Consider the following 26,976-nt stretch of genomic DNA (forward strand, 5'->3'; position numbering starts at 1 on the left):
TCCTCCTCCTGAAGTCAACAAACAGCTCCTTGATCTTTGAGTGAGAGTTTGCTGTTGAGGCACCATTCAGCCAGGTTTTCAATCTCCCTCCTATGAGCTGATTCATCACCGGCTTTGATTCAGCCTACGACAGCAAGCTTGATTGTTTCAGAAAAGTACAACAGTTCAAGGCTCCGTCAGCACTATAAGCATTTACAGTTTAATGTACTTACCATTTCAAGGCTTTGCAACACAGTTTGCAGACATGTTTTACAATTCATCCCTGATAGGATGCATCTCACCCTAACCATGGACTTGTTACTCTCCTCCCATCCGGTAGGCGCTACAGGAGCCTCGCTCCCCCACCAGCAGGCACAGGAAGAGCTTCTTCCCTGAGGCTGTGACCCTGCTGAACCTCACATCACAGCGCTAAGCAGTATTGCACCCATATTGTACAGTCTCAGTACTTTTATATTTGTGTGCTGTAGCACTTTTTATTCGCAGTTATTTTGTAAATAACACTGTTCTTTTCATTTCTGGTTAGACGCTAAATGCATTTCATTTTGCTTGGTATCTGTACTCGGCACAATGACAATAAAGTTGAATCTAATCTAATCTAATATTATTTTTCTTTGAAGCGCAGGAACTCCTTCCTACGTTTTCCCTGATTACTTCTGAAAAATCTAATCTTCCATTATGTAGAGGCAAAAAAAACCACTAAGAGAACGAAAGGGCAGAGACGGTAGAGACTAATGGTCTAGGAAATTCTTTATTCGACATCTCCAAGCTCCAGTACCTGAACATTATTGGTTACCCACAGGAGGTACTAACCTCTACAAAGTCAACTGCAAACTCGGGACCAATGGAACCAGGTGGTTCCTTATACATTTCTGATACATTCAAAGATCAAAGTAAATTTTATTACCAAATAACATACATTGTCACCCTGAGAATCATTTTCCTGCGGGCATACTCAACAAATCTGTAGTCCAGTAACTGTAACAGAATCAATATAAGATGAACCAGAGTGCAGAAGACAACAAACTGTGTAAATGCAAATATGAATAAATAGCAATAAATAACGAGATTGGTGGGATATCTGACAGATTAATGATGACGACTTCCCTCCCCTGCGCATACTTCTCAAAGGATTATTATTCATAATCCCCTTAATAAATCAACTAAGCGATTTTTCTCAGCAACAATCCAAAATAAATAATTACTTTGTATACTCACAAAAGATGACCCTGAGATAAACGGTTGCTGCATACGCTTATCGGAAATCCTTCCTCATTTTGGAATAGCGGTTTAAAATTACTTCACATCCCTCTGTAACAAATGGGTTGAAACAGTTGTTGCACTTTCTCACTAGTTAGCACCAGTGCAAGTATGCGGACCCCACCGACAGATTGTAAGCAAAATTACCAACTAAATGTATCAGTGTTCAACTATTGCAGCCTCTGGCGTGTGGTTACAAGTAAAAACCTTGCGGAAAATAAGCATTCCCCGCTGGGCTCTCGCATTGTCGTTGCCCTTTGAAAGGTCTCGCCAGGTGCTGCGATCAGCTGATGGTCCTTTCCTGTTTTGGAGGCGCATGTGACTGGTGAATCATTGAAGAAAGCAGAGTGCGCAGCTCTGAATTTAAAGTGAGGAAATCTACGTGGAGTGGCTGTGTCCTGTGCGATGGCTGCTCTGTCCACAGTGTACTCGGCTGCCACTCTGCTTTTTTTCTACGTTGCATTTGCACTGGTCAGTTCAAAGAAACCCAACATAGTTTTGATCCTGACGGACGATCAGGATGTTCTCCTGGGCGGAATGGTGAGTGGAGGGCAGAGGCGGCGGGGGCTGGCGACCGACCGAGCGGAGCCTCGGCTGACGGGAGGATGCGACTGGGGGTTGCTTTAAAGTAGCAGAGGGGTTTTTTTAATGAACAAAACGGACGTCCATAGTATCGCCAGGCCTGGTCATGTTATCACAACGATTAGGCCTGCTACGTTAGGCCTGGGTTAAAAATGCCATTAAAGGTTTTTTTTAAAATCGTAGATGCCGGAAATCTGGGGGTAAACAATGGAAACTCTGCAGTTTCCGATGAAGGGTCTTTAACCTGAAACATTAGCTCTGTGTCTCGTCCCTCTGATGCTGCCTGGCGTGCAGAGTTTCCAGCATTTTCAGCATTCTGTTTTCATTAAATACGTAGTTAAACCAGCCAACCATATATGTAAGTCCTTTGCTTGTGACTTCAGTGGCCAATTTAAGGCTCTATCCGCGTTAATGTAGAATGTGCGATGTAGGATGTAAACTCGGGTATATTTTATTGCGAATATTTCCCGTTCTAGACACCATTGAAGAAAACCAGAAAACTTATCGGAGACCTTGGAATAACCTTTACTAATGTGGTGAGTTACTTTTCTTGTAATCTTTTGTAGGATTAAAGGGTAATTTAGGAACCGGTCTCGGAGTCTCGTCTGTTTTCAATGCTTGTCTGAATTTGTATAGTTGTATTTGTTTTGTAGTTCTGTCTAATTGCAAAATTAGTGCTTAAAATTTGCTAATCTCATTATTTTATAAAATGTTTTATTAAAATATTTGAAATAAATGAAACAATTACTTTAAAGGTTCGAAGTAAAATTTATTATCAGCGTACATGTATGTCACCGCATACAATTACTTTTTTGCGGGCATACAGTATTTAGCAAATCTGTAGAACAGTTGCTGTAAACAGGATCTGTGAACTGTAAATATCAGGAACTGTAACCAAACTGTGAAAATACACATATAAATAACAGGCATGAAATAACAAGATAAAGAGTCTTTAAATAAGTGTGGTTATCTGCTTTGGTTCAAGAGCCTGATGGTTGAGAGGTAGTAACTGTTCCTAACTCTGGTGGTGTGAGTCCAGAGGCTCTTGTACCTTCATTTTGATGGCTGCAGCTGCAAGAATAGATCATGGCCTGGGTAGTGTCCATCTTTGGATGGTGTTTTTCTACAGCAGTGTTTTGTGTAGATATGTGCAATGGTTGGGAGGGTTTTTTACTTTTTAATGAAGTCTTGAAAATGGTGAAACGTGCACAATGTCAGTCTACTTCCTTGTTTTAATATGCATTTTGCTTGTGTTTGTGCAGTATGTGGCCAGCCCACTGTGCTGCCCCAGCAGATCCAGTATCCTGACTGGGAAGTATCCCCACAATCATCGTGTATTTAACAACACACTTGAAGGGAACTGCAGTAGTAAAGCATGGCAGAAAACACAAGAGCCAAACACCTTCCCAGCTATCCTCCATAATCATTGTGGATATCGAACATTTTTTGCGGGAAAATACTTGAATGAGGTAAAGCTCTATTTTCATATGGTTTCAATTCTATTAATTCCACAAAACAATGTTGCCTTTGCATGTTGTTCTATTCTTGTGTTCAATGTCATCATATTATATTTGAGACTCGATGGATTACTTTAAATGCCATTTGCAAGTTTCAAAACATGCTTTTCAAAACAAAACTAGCAGGTTTTATTCCTTCTATAGTTCTGCTTGAGACAACTATAAGATAGAAAGTTCTAAAGCAGGTGTCCTCAACCTGGGGTCCACAGAGCCCTTGCTTTAATGGTATTGGTCCATGACATTTTTAAAAGAAAAAGTTTGGGAACCCCTGTTTTAAATGGTCCTAACTGCTGCTTCTCATTGACATTTGCCAACGAGAAGAATGTGAGGGAGATTAGTGTAGAACATGCTAATTGTGCAGCATGTAAATCAATAAGAGTGAATTGTTTCCTTTGAATAGACAGGTCCCAAATTATGGTATTTTACCTTTTAAATTAGCTAATGATTCTTTTACTTATTTAGGGATTAAAATTACCAAAAACCATAAAGAATTATTTCGGTTTAATTTTTTACCCTTAATTGATCAGATTAAAGGTTTGTTTACTAAGTGGTCACCATTATCTTTATCTCTGATAGGTAGGATTAATGCTATTAAGATGGTTATTTTACCTAAATTTTTATGTTTTTCAAGCGGTACCAATTTTTATTCCGAAATCCTTTTTTACTAATGTTGATTCAAAAATGTCTTCATATATATGGCAGAATAAAAATCCCAGGTTAGGTAAAATATACTTACAGAAGACAAAGAAGGATGGTGGGTTGGCATTACCCAATTTCAGATTTTATTATTGGGCAGTTAATATTAGATATTTGATATGTTGGTTGAAAGAATGGGATGGTCCTTTTGGCCCTCATTGGGTGAGTTTGGAAACCAAATCGGTTTCTGCTTATGCTCTGGGTTCTATCTTAGGGACATCTCTCCCTTTTGCTCTTTCTAAATTGCCGAAGCGAATCGACAACCCGATAGTTAAATATACCTTACGTATATGGTTTCAATTTCGGAAATTTTTTGGGTTGACTCAATTCGTGTTAAATAGTCCTATTGTATCTAATTGTTTTTTCCACCCCTCAATTATAGATCAAGCTTTTTTTGGCTTGGAAAACTAAGGGATTATTAAGATTTTCCGACTTATTTTTGGACAACTGTTTTATGTCCTTTGAGCAATTAGCTAATAAATATAATTTGCCGAGATTTCATTTTTTTAGATACTTACAGGTTAGGCATTTTTTAAGTACGGTACTTCCTTTGTTCCCAAATTCTCTGTCTTCAGATACTTTGGAAAGTTTGTTTGAATTAAACCCTTTTCAAAAAGGGCTTATATCAAAACTTTATAATATAATTATGAAGATACGTTCAGTGCCCTTTGATAAGACCAAAAATGATTGGGAAAGAGAACTTAATCTTATTATTCCTATTGAGAATTGGGATAGAATTCTTAAATTAGTTAATACATCATCTATATGTGCCAAACATTCATTATTACAATTTAAGGTTGTACATAGGGCCCATATGTCCAAGGATAAATTAGCTCATTTTTATTCTCATATAAACCCTATTTGTGACAGATGTCAATTAGAAATCGCTTCTTTAACTCATATGTTTTGGTCATGTCCACTTTTGAAAAAATATTGGAAAGATATTTTTGATATTATTTCGGCGGTACTGAACATTGATTTACAACCCCATCCTATTACCGCAATTTTTGGTTTACCGATGATGGACTTACTTCACTTATCTCCTTCCGCCTGTCGAATGATTGCTTTTCTCACTTTGATGGCTAGAAGATCTATTTTGTTGAATTGGAAGGAAATTAATCCTCCCACGGTATTTCATTGGCTTTCTCAAACTATGTTATGTCTAAATTTAGAAAAAATTAGAAGTGCTGTATTTGATACTTCTATTAAATTTGAAAAGATATGGAGACCATTTATTCAGTATTTTCATATGATGTAATGGCCCTGTGCCAGGCTTATCGGTTTTTTTTTCAGCTTTAATCGTATGTATGTTGAGAGGATCGGAGTTGACGTCATTGATGTTTATGTATGCTTGTGAGATACTATGAACAGCCCTTTTTTTTTCTCTTTTTAAAAGTTTTTTTTTAGTTTTTTTTCTTCTTTGTTTTTTTTTCTTGATACTAGATTAGTAGATTAGCTAACTTTCTTAGATAGATTTATTTTTTTTTCTTTTTTATACTATATATTATGGAATATCTAAACTTACCTTGTTCATATATATACTATATGGTTTATGTTTTGGGAAACTTACTTATGCTGTATTCATTGCTTATGTATTTCTTTATGTATAATGGGAGTCTATATATTTGTAATCCCTTACCATTATTTGAATTGTATCTCATTCATAATATTTTAAATATTAATAAAAAGATTGAAAGAGAGTAAATCAATTGCAAATATGGGCAGGGAAATGGCAGGAGGTTAACCAGGCCAAATGTGAAGTATTGCACTCGGGAAGTTCGAATGTAAGGGGCAGTACAGTGTTGATAAACAGAGGGGTCTTGGGATCCAAGTACATGTGTCACTCTCTGAAAGTGGCTCTATGGGTTGATAAGGTGAAAGAGAAGAATGTAGAATGTTAGCACTTATTCTTTCTTTCCCAATCTTTTTATTAAATTTCAAATTTGTTGTTGGAAAATCCCAACTGCCAACAAGCATGCATATTTAAAAAAAAACCTTTCACTTTTAAAATGTAATAACTTTGTGTGCTGTGGCTTTTCAGTGTTGTATTTACCAGGATGTTCACAAATCTGTTAGAAACATTAGGGAATTTTCATTTTAGATACACCAATTCTATCTTTAGGACAGTTAATCAGAGGACGATTTGTTTCTTTTGCTGTCCTTGCCATGTCTCCATTTGTTTTGATAAGATTTGATGTAGGTCCAAAAATAGAGCAATTGCATTGAAAAGTTAACATTTATGAAGTAGTTATGTGGAAAGAGTCAAATGTCTGTTGTTACATTGAACGACTAGCTGCAGATTACAGTAGATTCTGACTAATTGGGTCATATTGGAACCAGTACATTTTGGCCTAATTAAGCAGCTGCCCCAATTATCCAAAGTTTCGTGGAAATGGTAAAAAAGGACAAACTGAGTAACAACTTATTGTTTAAATGAAATACAGAACAAATTAGAGCACCAATACTACTACAGTACTATTAAAATGTGTATTAGTTCTTATTAGTTATTGATGGAGGAATTCATCCAATGTATGCTGTGTTTTCTTTTGAATGTAAATGAAAAGAGTCAGTGTGGACACCTAGTGCCGATAATGGACTGCTTTCAGAAAATGCATTCTCCAAATCTTCATTTTCATTGTAACATTCAAGATGATTGTCAATACCTTAATTCTTCGTAGTGAAATAATTTCATTTTCACTTCTGGCATTTCCAAGCCTGAATGCTTGGATCTGCAGTGAGCAAAACAGTTCTGAGTGGTTTTACTGCATTTTTTTCCCTCACCAACTGTCAATGATAAAAATCACTGCTTTTTGAACACCAACATATGCAACTGATGCTAATTTAAAAACTGATTAATCTAAGCGCAGTGTACTATCTGATGGGCACACAATTGCATGTACTGAGACTAGCTAGAAACTGTTCAGCAACAGCAACAGTCTCCTATCAAAGTGTACTAAATGTGTACTAAGTGTACTAGAGGTGTTGGAGTTGTTAAAATACATTCGGACGGATAAGTCCCCGGAGCCTGACGGAATATTCCCCAGGCTGCTCCACGAGGTGAGGGAAGAGATTGTTGAGCCTCTAGTTAGGATCTTTATGTCATTGAAGGGAGGCGAATGCTGTCCCCTTGTTCAAAAAAGGTAGTAGGGATAGTCTGGGTAATTATAGACCAGTGAGCCTTGTGTCTATGGTGGGAAAGCTGTTGGAAAAGGTTCTTAGAAGGGTGGGTTGGCAAGTTTGCAAACGACACAAAGGTTGGTGGTGGTGTGGATAGTGTAGAGGATTGTCGAAGGTTGCAGAAAGACATTGATGGGATGCAGAAGCGGGCTGAGAAGTGGCAAATGGAGATCAACCCGTGTTGAAGTGTGAGGTGGTACAGTTTGGAAGGACAAACTCCAAGGCAGAGTACAAAGTAAATGGCAGGATACTTGGTAGTGTGGAGGAGCAGAGGGATCTGGGGGTACATGTCCACAGATCACTGAAAGTTGCCTCACAGGTAGATAGGGTAGTTAAGAAAGCTTATGGGGTGTTAGCTCTCATAAGTCGAGGGATAGAGTTTAAGAGACGCGATGTAATGATGCAGCTCTATAAAACTCTAGTTAGGCCACACTTGGAGTACTGTGTCCAGTTCTGGTCGCCTCACTATAGGAAGGATGTGGAAGTATTGGAAAGGGTACAGAGGAGATTTACCAGGATGCTGCCTGGTTTAGAGAGTATGGATTATGATCAGAGATTAAGGGAGCTAGGGCTTTACTCTTTGGAGAGGAGGAGGATGAGAGGAGACATGATAGAGGTGTACACGATATTAAGAGGAATAGATAGAGTGGACAGCCAGCGCCTCTTCCCCAGGGCACCACTGCTCAGTACAAGAAGACATGGCTTTAAGGTGAGGGTGGGAATTTCAAGGGGGATATTAGAGAAAGGTTCTTTACTCAGTGGTTGGTGCGTGGAATGCACTGCCTGAGTCAGTGTTGGAGGAAGATACACTAGTGAAGTTTAAGAGACTGCTAGACGGGAATATGGAGGAATTTAAGGTGGGGGGGGGAGAGATATATGGGAGGCAGGGTTTAAGGGTCGGCACAACATTGTGGGCTGAAGGGCCTGTACTGTGCTGTACTATTCTACTTTCTAAATGAAGGGAATCCTGGCTCTTTTCTCAATTGGGTTTGTTCTTTAAGAGTTGTCCCAGATAAGTCGCTGCTCTGATTAACCAATCAACTGGAAGCCACTATATTCTCAAATTGCAGCTCTCCATCTGCACTTCCACTGTGATGCTTTTTTTTTCCTCTCTGCCACTGCATGTTTCAGTTCTCTTGTAGAGGAGATGGATCGAAATAACATCCAATATAATGCCGGACAACCCCAGATGTGGTTGCTGGAGTTCAAGATAACCTTTGTATTTTCCGGGCATCCGCTTTCAGCTGATAGATGATTTGCTTCAGTATTAACTGATCTGTAAATGGAATTAAAACTGGTCTGGTTACACATTGTGTATTGCTTCTTCCACAGTATGGATCAGGGCCTGCAGGTGGGGTTGAGCACGTCCCACCAGGCTGGGATTACTGGCATGCTCTGGTAGGTTTTTTTTTTGAGTTTGTATTGTCTACAAATTAATGACCTAATTGTGTAATTTGTGTTGGACTGTAGACTAATCATTGGGATAAATCTAATGGATTTCTTTAGAGTGTATTCCAAATGTTTTTTTTTTAAAGTGTGAATACTTTTTAAAAATAATGTAAAATTGGAAGAGAGGTCTATAACAATTTCACAAGAAACAAAAATGTAATGTGTTGCATTTAATATTTTAAAAAATTCACTATCATATTTCTGTGCTATTAGTATTTTATTTTGGAATGGGACGTTTGTGTGTACTTGAGTATAATCTCAAAACTGGCTGGTTACTCCTTTCTGACAGGTGAAGAATTCGAGATATTATAACTACACACTTTCTGTCAATGGAAAGCCGCAGTATCATGGCCAGAACTATAGTAAAGATTATCTAACTGATTTACTAGTAAGTAACTTAATCTTTCTTGTTTACCAATAATGACTAGAGCACACAAGTTTCTTGATGAGTTCAGGTACCATGCAAACGTGTTAATCCATATCAGCTGCTTGAGTGAACTGCTGTGATATGGAATGTTGGTAACATTCAGTCTTCTGATCCATTCCTGAGCAGCCAGTAAAATTTATTTGTTTGGAAAAGTATTTCCCTACATCCAGTCTCTGCCTAGTTAGAAGGAAACAACTACTGTAATTCTCAAGGTTTTCTCACTACTTTTTTGTTGTCCCAATGTGCTTTGAATCCAAATGAAGAACTATTGCAATGTAGCATGCCTGTGACTTGTTTAAACTTTTCAGAGTGCCGTCAATTGCATTACGTTGTCTTGCTAGCTTGGAGATTTTTCATACCTCCTTGGAAAGGATGTAGCATTGACCATGCAACATTCCATTTGTGATATTCTTGGATAACAGCCTAATTCTGCTAAATCCTAGAGCAGACTTTAAATCTATTGTCATGACTGGAGGACTAGTTTTTGACTGGCATAAATGCTGTAAATTAGATTTTATACTTTAATATTTTCCAATTGCATATATTTATTTTCAATGCTTTCAAGTTGTACCTAAAGCTTTAAGGTATTGAATCATATGCACCATCCTGTCCTCTCTCCACCTTGCTGCTTTGCCTTCGTTACATTCAACAAAGGAGGTATCAGAGGTGGAACACAATTGTGCAAGAATAGCAATGATTATTGTTCAAGGATGAATTGCAAGTCTAGGTTTCTTCAATGAGCTAAGCTCAACTGTGATAATAAATTAGTGCACAGAATCAGTAATATTTAAGATCATGTAACATGGAGAGATTTGGGCTATTACTTCCCCTTGGGACCTCTCCTCCTTCCCTTTCTCCTATGGTCTACTTTCCTCTCCTATCAGAATCTTTCTCCAGCCCTTAAACTTGCCCACCCATCAGGCTTCACCTATCACCTTCCAGTTAGCTGCCGCCTCTCTCCTCACCTTTTTATTCTGGTGTCTTCCCCCTTCCTTCTCAGTCCTGAAGAAGGATCCCTGCCCAAAATATGGACTGCTTATTCATTTCCATAGATGCTGCCTGACCTGCTGAGTTCCTCCACCACTTTGTGAGTGCATGTTGCTTTGGACTACGATAGTTTCTTTGTTCCTGGTCCAGTGGAATGAATGGGCAGTATGTGGTATTTTTATTACAAGTTGCCCTCTGTTTACAGACTGTGATCTTAAAATCATTATTTGAACTTGATGGCACATTTATAATTGCCACACTTTTTGTTTGGTAGTCGAACATTTCATTGGAATTCTTGGAATACAGACCCAAGTATGTGCCTTTCTTCATGATGATCTCAACTCCAGCACCACACTCCCCTTGGACTCCTGCCCCACAATATGAGAAGAGTTTTATGAAAGTGAAAGCACCAAGGAACAATAACTTTAATATACATGGAAAGGTAAAAAAAAATTTGAGTGATTTTATTTGTGCAATAAACTGGGAACCAAAAATAATTTTGAATAATATTTTGCATAAGTTAACTATTAAGACTCATTTCTGGTTTGGGCTGTAATCATTTGTATTGATATTGTAATATGCTTTCTGTAACGTGAGTAGTATGACTTAAAGACAACTAATTTAGCTTTGTTGGATGGGTTTTCATGGATTTTGTTAAAACATTATCTTTGGAAGCTCCTGTAAAAGTTTGAGTATACATTCATAAACTTTGTATTAAGGTAGATGAGGAAAATACAGTTTTCAATTTGTAGTTTGCATATTAATACATTTAAAAGACTGGTGTATCTATTCTATGTACTTTAATGTGGTCATGTCTTAATTAACCATCCTTTTGAACTCTTCAAAGGATAAACATTGGCTAATCAGGCAAGCAAAGACACCCATGTCCAACTCTTCAATTCAATTTCTGGATAATGCTTTTCGGAAAAGGTACAGTTCTTTCTCACGCTTAACTTTTTGCAGATTTGCAAAGGATGAATTCTCAATCCTAAGTACATGTTTTTTTCCCCCCTTAGATGGCAAACATTATTATCAGTGGATGACCTTGTTGAAAAAGTAGTGAAGAAACTGGATGCAATCAAAGAGTTGGAAAACACCTATATTTTCTTTACATCGGATAATGGCTACCATACAGGTAAACACTAGGAACTTTATGCTGTGACAAGGTTTGAGCTTTATTTAAGCTGGCCAGGTATGTTCAGTTAGGAGCCTTCTTGTGTACAGTTGTCCCCCCCCCCCCCCCCCACCCTTTTACCAAGGTTCAACATTCCTATGAAACCTTTCTTAAGCTGAAATGGCATAAAGCGAAGAACCATTATTTATAGGGGAAAAATTTTCGTAAAAGCGAAAATCTGCTTTGTAATGTGAAAACAGGTTACTAATGTAGGTCTTTTCTAAAAGCTAAGTGGCGTAAAGCAAACATTCATAAAGTGGGGGACGCCTATAGTGGGATTATAAATGGAACATGTACCACTTTGTACCTTGGATGGTTGCATGAAAGACTGATACAAAGGTTTATCAATATGCTTTGAGATGGAATGTATGGCCAGTACAGTTCAGAAAATACTTCTACAATTAATGTTTACATTTTGGCTTGACATCAATAAGGAATTCTTTGTTTGCATGATTAAAAACATAGAAAACCTACAACACAATACAGGCCTTTTGGCCCACAATGCTGTGCTGAACATGTACTTGTGTAATTTTTATATTTATATCCTGTTTGAAATGGATAGGTCTGCATTGTAACTGGGGTTTAAATTGTTCAAGCAGTCTTCTCAGCCTCACCTTCAGCAATCTTCTGCTCCTCTGAGAATTTGTAAACTTTTCTTGCTGCTGCCTATAAGGAGTTTGTACATTCTCCCTGTTACCACGTTGGTTTCCTCCAGGTGCTCCAGTTTCCTCCCATGTCTTGAAGACTGACCAGTGGATAGGTTTATTAGTCATTGTAAATTGCCTGTGATGAGGCTAGGAACAAATCGGGGAGTTGCTGGATGGCTTGGCTGGAAGGGCTGGAAGGGACTACTCCGTTCTGTATGTCAATAAATAAATCATCCTTTGCCATTTATCAATGTACTCATCTCAGAACCGCTTGATGTAATAATACAAGACTGAGGCAGCATTGTTTTATTCTGTTCTAAAGAAAATGCTGTGGATAGCAGAAATATTAAAATAAAAGCAGAAGTTCTGTAAATACTCAAATTAGAGAGCATCTAAATGAAAGATGATTGGTGTTGATCTGATGCAAAGTCAGTCTTATTTCAGAGTATTTACTAGTAAAAATAAAACTATCTGCTATAAATTTATATTTAATGGGACTTTCTGCTATAGTAATATACTGTTTTAAATGTTTTTCAGGTCAATTTTCTTTGCCAATTGACAAACGACAGCTGTATGAGTTTGATATCAAAGTGCCATTACTAGTGCGAGGACCTCACATCAAATCTAACACTAGTAATAAGGTATGTGCTGCAGGCTGAATTTTCAGTCCAAGACTTGTGTTCAAAATTATCTAAAGAAGAATGCAGGCATAATATTTTAATCTGTTTATATGCATCTGCGATGTTTCAGAAGCCAAAGTGGCTTTATGAATTCAAGGGTAGTAATTCTTTTGTAAGTGTGATTTTGTTGTTTTTTTTTAAATGCTCGTCTGAACCAGCATGTAGTCTTTGAAGCCATCTCTTTGACTTGTAGGGAAAGACAGTCTAACCAACCATTCATCTGTTAATTTTTTTTTTGTTTTACTTTGTCTGGTGTCAGTCTCTCACTGACAATATCATACTAGACTTAATACATGCAGGAACTCATAACTGACCCTCCTGTGCTCTTGCTGCCATCTGCCTGCGGCCTCTCCCAGCCTCTGAGTTCACTAAAAGATTATTTAGCATCACAAGCAGTTGCTAACATCCAGATTTCCTTTATTATTCAAGAATATTGGAATTAAACATGAGAGTAAAATGTATTCTAGATTTAAACAGGATATGGAATTTTACTTTAATTCCATTTTTCCATTGCATACTTGTGGGGATATAAACTTATGGCTAGGAAGCAGTGTCCTGACTCACTTAACATTATAGAAAATGACAAAGTATTTTTTGATTGTAATTCCAGCTGGTTGGATAGCCTACTTCATAACTAATTTCACTTGTAAAAATATGCCCATTTCAGTGAACAACATCCTTTTGGTCAATATTGGCACAATATTTTCGGCTTACTTAAGTTGTAAGCTGGTTCCAGCATACCTTCTGCACTCTGAGAGATATAGGTTGTTCTTAAAGAGCGATCTTATGGAGATAGAATAGCTTGAGGTAAAAATTGTTGCTGGGTTCTCCTGTGTCTGCTGTCACATTCATCTGCTTATCAGGTGCAAGTATCAATAAATTTTCCGAAACTAATTATTTGCAGCTTTTTTCTGCATTGAGTAAACGAGTTTCGAGGACCATTTTTGCATATGAATAACATTATTTTGTATCTGAATAATAGGTTTCTTGAACTGCCTCCATCTCTTCACCTCTCTGCCTTTCTCCAATCAGTGCCCAAAAAAATATGTTCTCTGGATAATGTACCCAAGCAACATTGTTGATTCCCTCTCTTGGAAAAAAAAACCCCTTTCTCTTTAGTTTATGATCCCCTTCCCATTTGCTGTCTCCATCCTAAAATATAACAATTCACTTCTTGCCCCCTCTTGTAATACTGAATCTCTGAAGTGATTTTTCTGTCCAACAAACAGATAAAATTACAGGAAGTTTATTGATTAGAAGGGAATTGATCAACCTATTTACATAGATTATGCATAGCTCTACAGAAAGTCAGCTGTTGAAGGTCTGAAATAGCAGTATTTCTGTGGAGTAAAGGAAATTACAGTGGTATGAGAGAGGAGGTGGCCAAAGTAAATTGGACGGAGCTGCTGGCGGAGATGACAACAGGGCAGCAGCTGCTTGAGTTTCTGGGGAAAATGTGGAAGGTGCAGGACAGATGTATTTCAAAAACTACGAAATGCTCAAATGGCAAAATAGTACAACTGTGGCTGACAAGGGAAGTCAAAGCTAATGTGAAAACAAAAGAGGGGGCAAAAATTACCTGGAGCATAGAGGATTGGGAAGCTTTTTAAAAACCTAGAGGGCAACTAAAAGGATCATTAGAAGGGAAAAGATGAAATATGAAAGCAAGCTAGCAGACAATATCAAAGTGGATAGTAAAAGCTGCTTCAAGAATGTTTTTTAAAAGAAATGAGTGGATGTGGGACTGCTAGGAAATAAGGCCGGAGAAATAATAACAGGGAACAAGAAGATGGCAGATGAACTGAATTGAGTATCTTGCATCAGTCTTCACTTTGGAAGACAGTAGGAGTGTGCCAGATGTTGTAGTGTGTGAGGAAAGAGAAGTGAGTGCAGTTACTATTACAAGGGAGAAGAAGCTCAGAAAGCTGAAAGACCTAAGGGTACATAAGTCACTTGGACCAGATGAACTGCTCCCTGGGGTTCTGAAATAGGTGCAGTTGCGATTGTGGAGGCATTTAACAGTGATCTTTCAAAAATCATTGAACGTTGGTATGGTGCCAGAGGACTGGAATATTGCAAATGTCACTCCACTCTTTAAGAAAGGAAAGCAGCAGAAAGGAAACTATAGACCGGTTAGCCTGACCTCAGTGGTTGGGAAGATGTTGGAGTCAATTGTTAAGGATGAGGTTATGGAGACTTGGTGACTAATGACAAGATAGGACGAAGTTGGCGTGGTTTCCTTAATGGAAAATCTTGCCTGATTTGGAATTCTTCGAGGAGTTTTCAAGTAGGATAGATAAAGGGAATGTAGTGGATGTTGTATATTTGGATTTTCAGAAGGCCTTTGATAAGGTGCCACACATGAGGTTGCTTACCAAGTTAAGAGCCCATGATATTACAGGAAAGTTACTAGCATGGTTAGAGCATTAGCTGATTGGTAGGAGGCAGTATGTGGGAATAAAAGGATCCTTTTCTGGTTGGCTACCAGTGAGTAGTGGTGTTCTGCAGGGGGTTGGTCTTGGGACTGCTTTTTGTGCTGTATATCAATGGTTTAGATGATGGAGTAGATGGCTTTGTTGCCAAGTTTTCAGATGATAAGATTGGTGGAAGGACAGGTTCTGTTGAGGAAACACGTAGGCTGCAGAAGGACAGATTAGGATAATAGCCAGGGAAGTGGAAAATTAAATGCAGTGTTGGGAAAATTCATGGTCATGAACTTTGGTAATAGAAATAAGTGTGCAGACTATTTTCTAAACTGGGCAAAAATCCAATAATCTGATGTGAGTCCTTCTGCAAGTTAACTTTTGAGGGTATTCTGCATGTTGAGTCAGTGGTGAAGAGAGCAAATGCAATGTTAGCATTCATTTCAAGAGATCTTGAATACAAATGCAGGAATGTGATGCTGAGGCTTTATAAGGCACTAGTGAGGTCTCTCCTTGAGTATTGTGAATAGTTTTGGGCCCCTCATTGTAGAAAAGATGTGCTGGCATTGGAGACGGTCCAGAGGCAGTTCACAAGGATGATTCTGAGAAAGGAAGGGTTATCATACAAGGAACATTTAATGGCTCTGGGTTTGTACTCTGGAATTTAGAAGGATCATGAAGGGGGATCATTGAAACCTTTCGAATGTTGAAAGGCCTGGACAGAGCAGATGTGGAAAGGATGTTTCCCATTGTGAGGGTGTCTAGGGAAAGAGGGCACAGCCTAGGATAGAGGGGTATCCATTTAAACCAGGAATGCGGAGAAATTTCTTTAGCCAAAGGGTGAAGAATTTGTGGAGTTTGCTACCACTGGCAGCTGTGGAGGTTGGATCGTTGGGTATATTTAAGGCAGAGATTGATAAGTTCTTGACTGGACACTGCATCAAAGGTTACTGGAAGGAGGCCAAGAAATGGGGTTGAGAAGGGGTAAAAAAGGACCAGCCATGATTGAATGATGGAGCAGACTCAATAGGCCAAATGGCCTAATTCTGTTCCTATATCTTGTGGACTTGCGTTAAGTTCTGTTTGAAGCCATCAGTCCATTAAATAAACCAGTTTCAAAATCTGATTTTTCTGCTTGCTCATCTTCTCCCTTGTTTGAAGTGCTAAAATTTGATACAAACTAATGACCTGCTTTTTAAGAGAATGCAATCTCCAATTTTGCGCAACCATGAAATTATTGTCTCGGAAAGCAAGACTGGATTATGCAAACCAGAAAGCAGCATGAAGCACTGAATTCTTTTCCTTGCCTCTAAGGTTTTACATCAGGGTTCCCTGCCAGACCTGAGACACTGTCCTTTCCCAAGGTGTTATTAAACCAGAGCTGCTCATTCTGTGGTGTAAGCAACTACAAGTTTGGTGACCATCTCCAATCGAACTTGCTTCCAGCAGGACTGTAAACTAAATGAGCAGTTACAGCCAAGGGTGGGATATTCTGACCCACAATATTTCAACAATCTGCTTTCTCTTTTGAACTTAGAAACGTGTTCACTCATGCAGAAACCAAAAAACATTTAAGGCATTATAATAGCGTCCTGTCGAAACATAGAAAATCTACAGCACATTGCAGGTCCTTTCGCCCACAATGTTTTGCTGACCGTGTAACCTAATCCAGAAGCTGTCTAGAATTTCCCTACTGCATAATGTTCATCAAATTCATTTAAATGAGTTAATGTATATTTGCATTCCATATTTTTATGGTTCTCGAAATTCAGACTTAATTCTGTGAATTGAAATTCCTTCATAAATTGTATCTATTCCCCATGCATATTGATTTGGATGATAATCTCTTTAAAATTATGTGACAGTTGTTTTCCCCTAAAATTGGTCAACCACTGAAATAAATTCTATTGAATATATTGTGAGGAGAGTGAGATCTATAGCAATTGGATTGAAATGAATCATTTTCTGATTTTTTCTGTGCTACTGATAAATCTCTGAATGTAGCAACCAGTTCTCATTTTTGGCACTGTCTTCAATCTTTTTAAAATTAATTGGAAAGACTCTAGCAAAGTCTAAATTGAGAATATTTCTTTCTTCTCCAGCTGCTTGTAGCAAATATTGATTTGGCTCCCACGATCTTGGATATTGCTGGCTATGACATTAACAAGACGAGGATGGATGGCATGTCTCTCCTGCCTCTGCTGGTAGGTTTGTGTAGCCAATAGATTTTTTTAAAATCTATTTTTTTAAATAGATAACATTTATTACAGATAACATTTTTCAGGTATTTCCAATCATATAAAAAGGTAACTCTGAGATAATTTCATCATCAGTTTAACACAGATCTACCTTAAGCTTTATTTTGGCTGCAAATCCATGACAAAGAAGTTGGATTTTATGATGATAAAACTCAATAATCATTAAACATAATTTGGGTACGTTGGCAGCATAGCAGTTACTACAGCTCAGGGCATTCTAGAGTTCAATTTTGGCACCGTATTATCAGGAATCACTATGTCCTCCTCGTGGAATGTGTGGATCTTCCCCCAAGTGTTCCGGTTTCATCCCAAAATCCAAACACATGCCAGGTAGGTTAATTGGTCATGATAAATTGTCCCGTGATTAGGTTGGGGCAGCAGGGCTCAAAGGGCCTACTCCACACTGTACCACTAAATAAATAAATACATTTTGAGGGGGTTAATGTGCATATTTAAGGATGCTTTACACTATATCTGAAACTCACTTTGTGACTCGTCATTCTTCTTTCATCAGAATGATGCGGCAAAAAACGTGACCTGGAGGACTGACCTCCTTGTGGAGTATCAAGGGGAGGGACGGAATAAAAGTGACCCTACCTGTCCTTCATTAGGGCCTGGGGTGACAGTAAGTTTTATTTCTGATGCTGTAAAGTTTGTATGCTATTTGAAGGCAATTGTAACATAAATAATTTAAATGCAGGCTTTAACAAAATTGAGGAAACTTCCTAAGTAAGTTTGGAGTGTGTGTTTGAAACTTCAGTTGTCCTGGGGTTGTAAAAAGGCCTAGAGTCCTTTTAAAAAGTTGTCATAGCTTCCACCAAGCATTTATTTGGAGTAGGTAACACACATAAAATGCTGAAGGAACTCAACAGGTCAGGCAGCAGCTATGGAAATGATAAAACAGTCAGCATTTTCCAGCCAAGACCCTTCAGGATTGGGAAGGAAGGGGGAAGACGCCGGAATAAAAATAGTGGGGGGAGGGGAAGGAGGCTAGCTATAAGGTGACAGGTGAAGCCAGGTAGATGGGAAAGGTAAAGAGCTGGAGAAAGAATCTGAAAAGAGAGTGGACCATAAGAAGAAAGGGAAGAAGGAGGGGGCCCAGGGGAACTTATGGGCAGGTGAGAAGTAAAAGGGTTGATAGTGGTAAGAAAGTCAAGTTGGTTGTATACTTCCATTGCCTGCTGTAAAACGTTCCTTGGTGTTAAAGGGGAGTGGCAAAATGTTAAAGGGGAGTTGTGTTTTTTTAAAAAAAGGGGGGAATGGGAAATTAAATTGCGGGGCCTCTTGAAAATAAGGAAAGGGGAATTGAACTAAAGGGATTTCTGTGGGGGTGAGCATAGAGCCATGGACCGAATGGCTGCATTGTATGATAATAAATACGTTAACTCCACTTATTGTATCTAACCTTTTCCTGTAGAGCTGCTTCCCTGATTGTGTATGTGAAGATGCATATAACAACACCTATGCTTGTGTGAGAACTATTGCCACCCCAGCTGACCTACAGTACTGTGAATTTGATGATAGTGAGGTGAGTGCAGTTGTACAATTCCATTGTCCTTTTTTTTTTTTGGGGGGGGGTGTTGTCTGTTCATTAAAATGATGCTTTATCTGCACTGTTTTCTCCATTAAACTATTCAAGACAGTTGGAGTTTCTTTAGTCATGATACGAATATCTGGTTTAAATGGTCTGTCGTTATGGTGACATTTTAATGTAATTGGGGCAGTTTCATTGGAAGATAAGACCAACTTCTGAAGATGAAGGTTCTACCCAATTTGTGTTTGTAGGCTAACTTTAAATTATTAGTCTTGATGAACCTTTGGGAAATTTTCCAGCAAGATTTGAGTTTGAATTGTAATTGTACTTGAATTGTAATTTCAGTGCAATGTAAGTTTATTATCAAGGTACATGTATACATGCCACCATATGCAACCCTGAGATTCATTTTCTTGGAGGCTGAAAATCCATAATAGAACAAAAACTCTCTCAAAATTAATGAAAGACCACACCAACCTGGGCGTTTAACCAATGTGCAAAACACAACAAACTGCAAATACAAAGATGGAGATAATAAATAAGCAATAAATATTAAGAACATGTGATGAGTCCTTGACAGTGAGTCCATGGGTTGTGGGAACATTTCAGTGATGGGACAAGTGAAGATGAGTGAGGTTATCCCCTTTTGGTTCAAGAATCTGATGGTTAAGCGGTAATAATTTCCTAAACCTGGTGTTGTGGATCCTGAGGCTCCTGTACCACCTTCCTGATGGCAGCAATGGGAAGAGAGCATGCCCTGCCATTTGGGGGGTCTCAGAGGGATGCTGCTTTCCTACAGCAACACTTCATGAAGATGTACTCGGGGTGCAGAGGATTTTACCCGTGATGCTGTGGGCTGTATCTGATGGTTTTTGTAGGATTTTCTGTGTGAGAGCATTGGTATTTCCATACTAGGCTATGTTTTGCATTTTGTTTTGTAGTCCTGTAGGTAGAGTCTTTGGAACCCTTCAAAGAACTGTGAAAATGGGGTCTGCTTGCTGTTAAAGCAGAGGTTGATATTTGTTATAAGCAAGGGATTTAAAGATTATTAGGATATGTAGGAAGAAGTTGTAATGGGGTCAACCATTGTCTTGATGATTAACTACAGGTTTGAGTTGCCTACCTCTGTCCACATTTCTAATCAGATGCAAGTATTCCAATTAGTCAGTCTTTATGATTTGATTTCCTGTAATGAAAATGCCATTTCTTTTGGTAGGTTCTGAGTTACTGATTTTTTTTTTTTTTTTGGTCTCGTCTACTTGCAGTGGTAGGAAGTGAGGTAGAACTGAATGGATAAGTTGCCACAAAATCTAACCTTTTAACATAGCAGGCCTTGTGATCATTAAATAGCAATGATTTTGAACCTGGAATTGGCCTAATGGCAACTTTTGTAGTGCCGGTGAAGTGTAAATGAACCTGGCTAGATTATCTTCTGATAGAAAACTCATTTGTTGGATGTTGGCCCCCTCTGTCCTGTCTTTGATTAATCCGCAGGAATTTCCTTGTGCAAGATGACAGGACGAGATTCAAGGTGGATGTGGACGTGATGTATATTCACAGATGTAACTGAGTAAATTCTGGGATTACTTCTGGCAATTATTTTCTTCCTTTTTCACAGTTGTAATTTATTTGTCAGCAGCAAGTGAAGTTTCTTTCTGATTTTCAAATATTTGACACTGGGTTAAATTTTCCAATGCCTAGTTAATGATGAAATGAGGATTTAAAAAAAAAAATTAAGGCAGTGATATTTACAATGTACAATTAATGAAGGTGTAGCCTGTACATCATTGCACAGAAAAGCAAACCCATTTCCTTCACCTGAGTCTTTTTCCTTTTGTACTTAGGTCTTTGTGGAAGTCTATAATCTAACCTCTGACCCACACCAGATCAATAATATAGCAAAGACTATAGATCAAGAAATCCTTGAGAAGATGAACCATCGTCTAATGATGTTACAGTCTTGTTCTGGATCAACATGTCATACGCCTGGGGTATATGATCCAAGGTAAGGAAAAATTGTTTGTGCAGCAGTGGTAAACACTAATGCAGTATTTCCATTGCTATCGACATGCTGCTTGAACAATTACAAATGGGAGATAGTAGTGACTTCCTGCAGTCCCTTGCTCTGTCTCAGTATAACAGCAATCAATATAGGTAGCCAATGTTTGTGAATAGCTGCTGTTGCCTGTTTTCTGGATCTAAGTCTTGGGCATTCAGACAGGTGTCCAGATGCAACAGAAGAGTGGAATTGATTTTTTTTTTTTAGCACCTGCATCTTAACTTGGAAGAGGGCTTTGTTTCAGGGTTTGAGGCAAAATGGTCAATGGTTGTTAGAGAAAATAGAAGAGTACAACAGAGTATGGGTCCTGCATGCCATTGTGTAGTGCCATAAGACATGGGCAGAATGGCCCATTTCTGCTACACCATTCCATCGTGGCTGATCCTGGATCCCACTCCACCCCACAGATGTGCCTTCTTGCCGTATCCTTTGACGCCCTGACCGACCAGGAAACTATCAGCTTCTGCCTTAAATATACCCACGGACTTGGCCTCCACCACAGTATGTGGCAGAGCATTCCACAAATTTCCTACTCTATATAAACCTAATCCATGATTAATTTAGCCCTTCACTTCTACACAGCCTATATACCAACATTTTTTCTTGTCCTCTCACATCTCCCCTAAACTTGCTGTACTCGCCTTAAATGTTGTCCTCCTGCTATTGCCTATTGCCACCCTGGAAAAAATGTGCCAGCCGCCCACTCTTTGTGTGTCGATCTTCTACACCTCTATAATGTTCAATCACTCCAAAGAGCCAGTCAGCACACTCTCCTCCACACATCTATAGAAGTTTGCCCTATTCTATTATCCTAGTTGTTCAAGCACAGTTTCTCTCTGTATGTATTTTTGAGCTACCAGTAAATCTATTGCAGAGAATGCAGTTGACTGCTGTCATGCAGATCCACCAAGTATCTACAAGATGGCTTTCCATGCTCATAATAAATGGACATGGGATCCCTTTATTCTACTTTCCAAGGGAAAAAAACCTCCAGTTTTTTACCATTTTCTATCTGGCTTGTTTTTTTAATTCAACCTTGTAGAACTCAATGAAACTATTCTATTATGGTTCTATTGTGGTTTGTATTGTAAATATTAATGATTTTTCCTTTGCATTATGGATTTACACCTGTATATGTGCCTCACCTACAGTACATTAAAGTAAAAATTCTTCATAAATTTCACTCCCGTCCAGCTCGTCTGCCTTTTTTCAGTACATGTGGCAATTCCCAGCTATTTGAAAGAATGTAATTTTGACAGATCGGAATAGCTGGTACTGCCACATTTGTACATCAATTTGTGTAACTTGACATGTCCGCCACCTTTGGCTAAGCTGAGAGTTACAGGGCCTTCAGTTCTGATCAATCCATGTATGCAGATTCAACGTGATTGTTGTGCTCATGTTAATGCTACTTTTATTTTGGATCATTATTCAATTTAACAAGATTTTATTTTGTATTTTAGGTACCGATTTGATCCTAGACTAATGTTCCATCATGGTTCTGTTGCACCCAAGCTATTGCGTAAAATCTTATGAGATCTATTTGTGAGTTGTCATTGTGATATGCCATCTCCCTTCTCTGTGGGGCCAGGACTAAATTGAGGATTTTTTGTTTTCCTTCCTACAATCTCCTTCATTCTATCAAAAATGTGCTTTCCATGTCTTCAAAAAAAGTAATGAGAAGTTTTAATACTTTTAGTTTTGTTTCAGCAGCTATTTATTTGTGAGAACTATCGTCTTTAAGTTAAAGGAATGTGTGCATATAATCACTCAAGTGAAATATGACCCAAATCAGACAGTTGGGCTTCTGATCTCTTTGCATGAACTGTTATCTGCCAACCAGCAGCTACCGCATCCTCTTTGCTGAGTACTGCGTTTCCTTGCCAGTGAAGTCCCTGCATTTGAACACCATGACATGGGTAGTTTGCATATAAATCCTGCACAAACTTTGTTGTAAAAGAACAAGTTATAGACGGCAGGGAATTGAAGTGAATTCTGCTCCACGGTGGTAGAATCTTCATTTTTATGCTCAGGAGGCAGATAACTGATTTTTTTTTTTTTAAATCTATTCAAAATTTAATTTGTTGCCTTTGCCATTCCCTGTCTTGGAATGGAACAAACTATTCAATGCTGAAGAATGATAAATAATTTCCCTCTAGCATTTTTGGGCTCAGACTGGTGCCAGTGGAATAAATTCACCTGAATTGGAATGAACATTCCCCAGTGTTAAATACTCTGTTCTAATCTTGGGCACAATGGCACTATTTCTGTTCTACCCCAGTTGATTTTTGTTTTTATTATCAACTGCAGATCATTAACATGGTCTCCACTGTTTCTGGGCTACAAGATTTCTCAATCTCTTGGTTGTGGCTCTTTCTGTTGCATCCTTAAAAATGGAAAGAATTTTGTATTTTTAAGTCATATTGCCACCAATTGGCTAGCTTGCCTGTTCTTTGATTCTTTTGTTAGGGAATTGTGGATAAGTACGGTAACTTACTTAGTATTGTCAAGTTTACTTCCAATATGCATCATACAATTTTTTTTAAAGATGGAAATGTTGTGTTATTAAGTTTCTGAACCTGTTGGAATATTTCAAGCTTATCTATAAAACCTGATTTCAATAGAATGAAATGGAGATTACTTTCAAATGACATATAATTCAAATAATTGCACTGAAGGATTTGGGGTCCCCACTTAGTCATCAAACCTGCTGGATCTCTGCTGTTGTGCATTCTTTTTCCCAGCTGAACATGAGAAAGATTTGCCACTCAAAGTGGCTATTCATTGCTTACAAAATATGACAAGAATGGCAACCGTATCCACCATCCTTGTTAATCTGCCATTTGGCTATCAAAATACCTCCATATTTTTGTCTATCAAGTGTTGGCTTAAATGATCAATTGTACACTAAACCTAACCACTTAATATAGTATCCTGCACTGTTGTATAAAACTATCAGAATATCTTGTCTTTATATTCAAGGGTGAAATTGTTTTTTTTTTATGTTTTACACTTGCGTTAATATTTTCAAGTGTTGTAAAAGGCTTGATGATTATGTTAAAGTGCAAACTAATTCTGGGTGGAATGATAAAGCAATGCAAATTGTCTGAAGTTTAAACAAAACAACTAGGCTTCTTTTCACTGGCATAAATATTTAGTGTATGATTGGCATTAGGCATCTAAGTTTTTATGTGCATTAGTGAATAAGTTTAATTAGCGATGCTTGAGGACTTGGGTTAAACCACAGAAAGGCATATCGCAAGTAATCAAGCACTTAAAGAGCAAGCGTCCGACTTGCCCTGTAATACCAGGGCTCAGAAAGCAATTTGCACAGTATTACGTTACTGATTACAAATCTCTTGTATTCAGTCCTAAACTAAGATTTCCTTTTATTTCCCTAAACCAGTAAATCATACAGTTTGAATAACTATTTGTACAAATATTAGTATTAAGGAGGTTTAGACCTGAGGCACTTGTAATGCTGGTTTGAATTGAGATTTCATGCTTTTTCCAAAGATGATTTAAGTGCCCTTGATTGTATTTTTGAGACTGTATGCGTGTTTATGATGGCTGAATTCAAATCTTGCACTTATTTAATAAACTACTTTACAATTTCAAGCTTTGATTATTTAAATCCTCCCATCCCACTACTGCTACTTTTAAAAAAAGTTAGAGCCTTGTAGTCAACGGCACCCAAAAAGCAAGAAAATGCCCCCTCATAAGGTTCAGTTCTATAATTAGTCCTGTGCCTCACCTGCATGTTTTCATTGGGGGGGGGGGGTAGATTTCAGTATTTATATATAGAAAAAGGTTTTTTAAAATAAGGCAGCCTTGCATGGAATGTAATTATGATATTCTGAATTGTAATTTGACCTTTTCAATAGCTTAAAGATTGTACTTGTCCTTTTTGGTTCAGCCTTGTCTTTAGTTGCCTTCCTGCTGGAATGTGATAAACAGCAGTAGAAGCCTGCTTTGCAATATTAAGGAATCAGAATCGGGTTTAATATCACCTGCATATGACATGAAATGTGTGAACAAATTTCAAACTTGGTGCGATCCCAATGTAAGTGAACAAATTCCTTGCAGAAATTTGATGTAGCTTTGTTTCTTTTAGGATATCTAATGTTATTTCAGGGAAAAAATGTTTAGCAATTTCCTTCCGTTTTTAAAGCAAACTTGAAAGTTTCCCTTGAGTAGAAATTGTAGGAACTGTTCAGATCTATAGTTTTTCCCTGCATTTTCTATTTTATTTCAGACTTCTAGCATCTGCTATTTCTTCACCCCCCACTCCCCCCAATGTCTATAGTATGGTCAGATCCCATAGTGTAGTAAACTAGTTTTATAAGAATTAGTATATTAAAACCCTTTTCAGAATTAGTAGATTTTGTTAGATTATTAACTACTTGATTGTATCAGTAGATGGTAGGCCCACCAACTATTGAAGGAAAATACAAGTTTATCTACATGGGTTCAGTATGGCCAAGTGTTTTGTAGCCATAATTTACTCATGAGAAATATCAAATCCAATTCTGATGGATGGGAAGATAAATACATTGCTGCTAATCTGTTTGTAATTCAAGTGAGGTTAACCAGGAGAATGATATTCCATCCATTACTGCAATGTGAATTTTCTGACCACAATAAACCCTCTTGTTTTAAAAGAAAATTGGCACAGATAATAATATATTAAGAATAGAGAGGTCAGTTGTTAGTTTACAAATGGATTTGTAAATACAAATGGATCCTTAAAATTTGCACTAAAGATCAGCAAGGCTCTGGAGTGTGTGGGGGTGTAGGGAGAAGCATGTATTACGAGTTATTTCCAGAGCAATAGGATTGGGGGGGGGGGGTGGGGGGGGGGAAAGGAATTTGCACTAATCTTATATAGAACATTAATTTGACCATACTTGCAGAATACTATTTATTATCCATTCCTAATTGCCCTCAAAAAATAGTGGTAAGCTGTCCTCTGGAATACAGCTGTTCTTCTAGTCCAGGTACAAGGTTTAGACCCAGTGTGATGAAAACTGGATGGCAGTATGTTGGAGGGGAACCAGTGGGCAGTGGTTTCCCATATGCTTGTTACCAAAGTTCAAGTACATTTCTTATCAAAGCATGTATACTTTATACAACCTTGAGATTTGTCTGCTTAGAAGCAGCCATGAAAGAACTCCAATAGAACCCAGTAAAAAGACCAAGAGAGGAGAGGAAAAAACAAATTGTGTGGGGGAAAAACAAAGAATTGAACAACATTCAGAACTGTTTGCAGCCAATTCCGAAGTCTACTAGGTGCAGGACACAGCCTCGGTCCAACACGAGTTGAGTAAACCCGATGTAACAGCGAGCTGAATGGCCCATTGCTCACTTCCGACTCTGACTGTTTCAATCTGCGCTGGCGTTTAAAATCAGCCAGACCTCAGCTTGTTTCCCTGCCCACAGGGTTGGAGTCTGTTGCCTCAATATGACCAGTACCTGGCCTTTCCAGCTCAGTCTTAAATGGATCAAACCTTGGATCTTTTCTTGCCTCTGCTCTGCTGCATTGAATTAGATAGATAGATACTTTATTCATCCCCATGGGGAAATTCAACTTTTTTTCCAATGTCCCATACACTTGTTGTAGCAAAACTAATTACATACAATACTTAACTCAGTAAAAAATATGATATGCATCTAAATCACTATCTCAAAAAGCATTAATAATAGCTTTTAAAAAGTTCTTAAGTCCTGGCGGTTGAATTGTAAAGCCTAATGGCATTGGGGAGTATTGACCTCTTCATCCTGTCTGAGGAGCATTGCATCGATAGTAACCTGTCGCTGAAACTGCTTCTCTGTCTCTGGATGGTGCTATGTAGAGGATGTTCAGAGTTTTCCATAGTTGACCGTAGCCTACTCAGCGCCCTTCGCTCAGCTACCGATGTTAAACTCTCCAGTACTCTGCCCATGACAGAGCCCGCCTTCCTTACCAGCTTATTAAGACGTGAGGCTTTCCCATTTGACTCGGCTCTTAAATCATTGTGCTTGGGGATAAAGGTTACAGGTTTGGTCGTCGTTGTGTGAGTAGTCATGGTGAGTAAATGCAGTTCAATTTGTAGGTGGTACATGCTATAGC

General features: G+C 38.3%; 1 protein-coding gene across 1 annotated transcript; it reads left to right on the forward strand.

The window, feature by feature from the left end:
• Positions 1-1,568: 1,568 nt before the first annotated feature.
• Positions 1,569-24,485, forward strand: gnsa (glucosamine (N-acetyl)-6-sulfatase a). Its single transcript, XM_073059602.1, has 14 exons — positions 1,569-1,797; positions 2,316-2,375; positions 3,102-3,308; positions 8,562-8,627; positions 8,968-9,066; positions 10,367-10,534; positions 10,940-11,022; positions 11,109-11,227; positions 12,451-12,554; positions 17,119-17,220; positions 17,789-17,899; positions 18,692-18,802; positions 20,653-20,813; positions 22,331-24,485. Exons 1-14 carry the CDS (start codon positions 1,663-1,665, stop codon positions 22,401-22,403), a joined length of 1,599 nt encoding a protein of 532 aa, XP_072915703.1. The 5' UTR covers positions 1,569-1,662; the 3' UTR covers positions 22,404-24,485.
• Positions 24,486-26,976: the final 2,491 nt, after the last annotated feature.

Source organism: Hemitrygon akajei, chromosome 10 (assembly GCF_048418815.1).
Source record: "Hemitrygon akajei chromosome 10, sHemAka1.3, whole genome shotgun sequence".
NCBI lineage: Eukaryota > Metazoa > Chordata > Chondrichthyes > Myliobatiformes > Dasyatidae > Hemitrygon > Hemitrygon akajei.

Excerpts from the sequence above, each read along its gene's own strand:
- gnsa (XM_073059602.1), top strand. The coding sequence starts at position 1,663 with ATGGCTGCTCTGTCCACAGTGTACTCGGCTGCCACTCTGCTTTTTTTC. Across the intron at positions 11,228-12,450 it reads GGATAATGGCTACCATACAG|GTCAATTTTCTTTGCCAATT; the intron begins GTAAACACTAGG and ends AATGTTTTTCAG. Across the intron at positions 20,814-22,330 it reads CCTGGGGTATATGATCCAAG|GTACCGATTTGATCCTAGAC; the intron begins GTAAGGAAAAAT and ends TTTGTATTTTAG.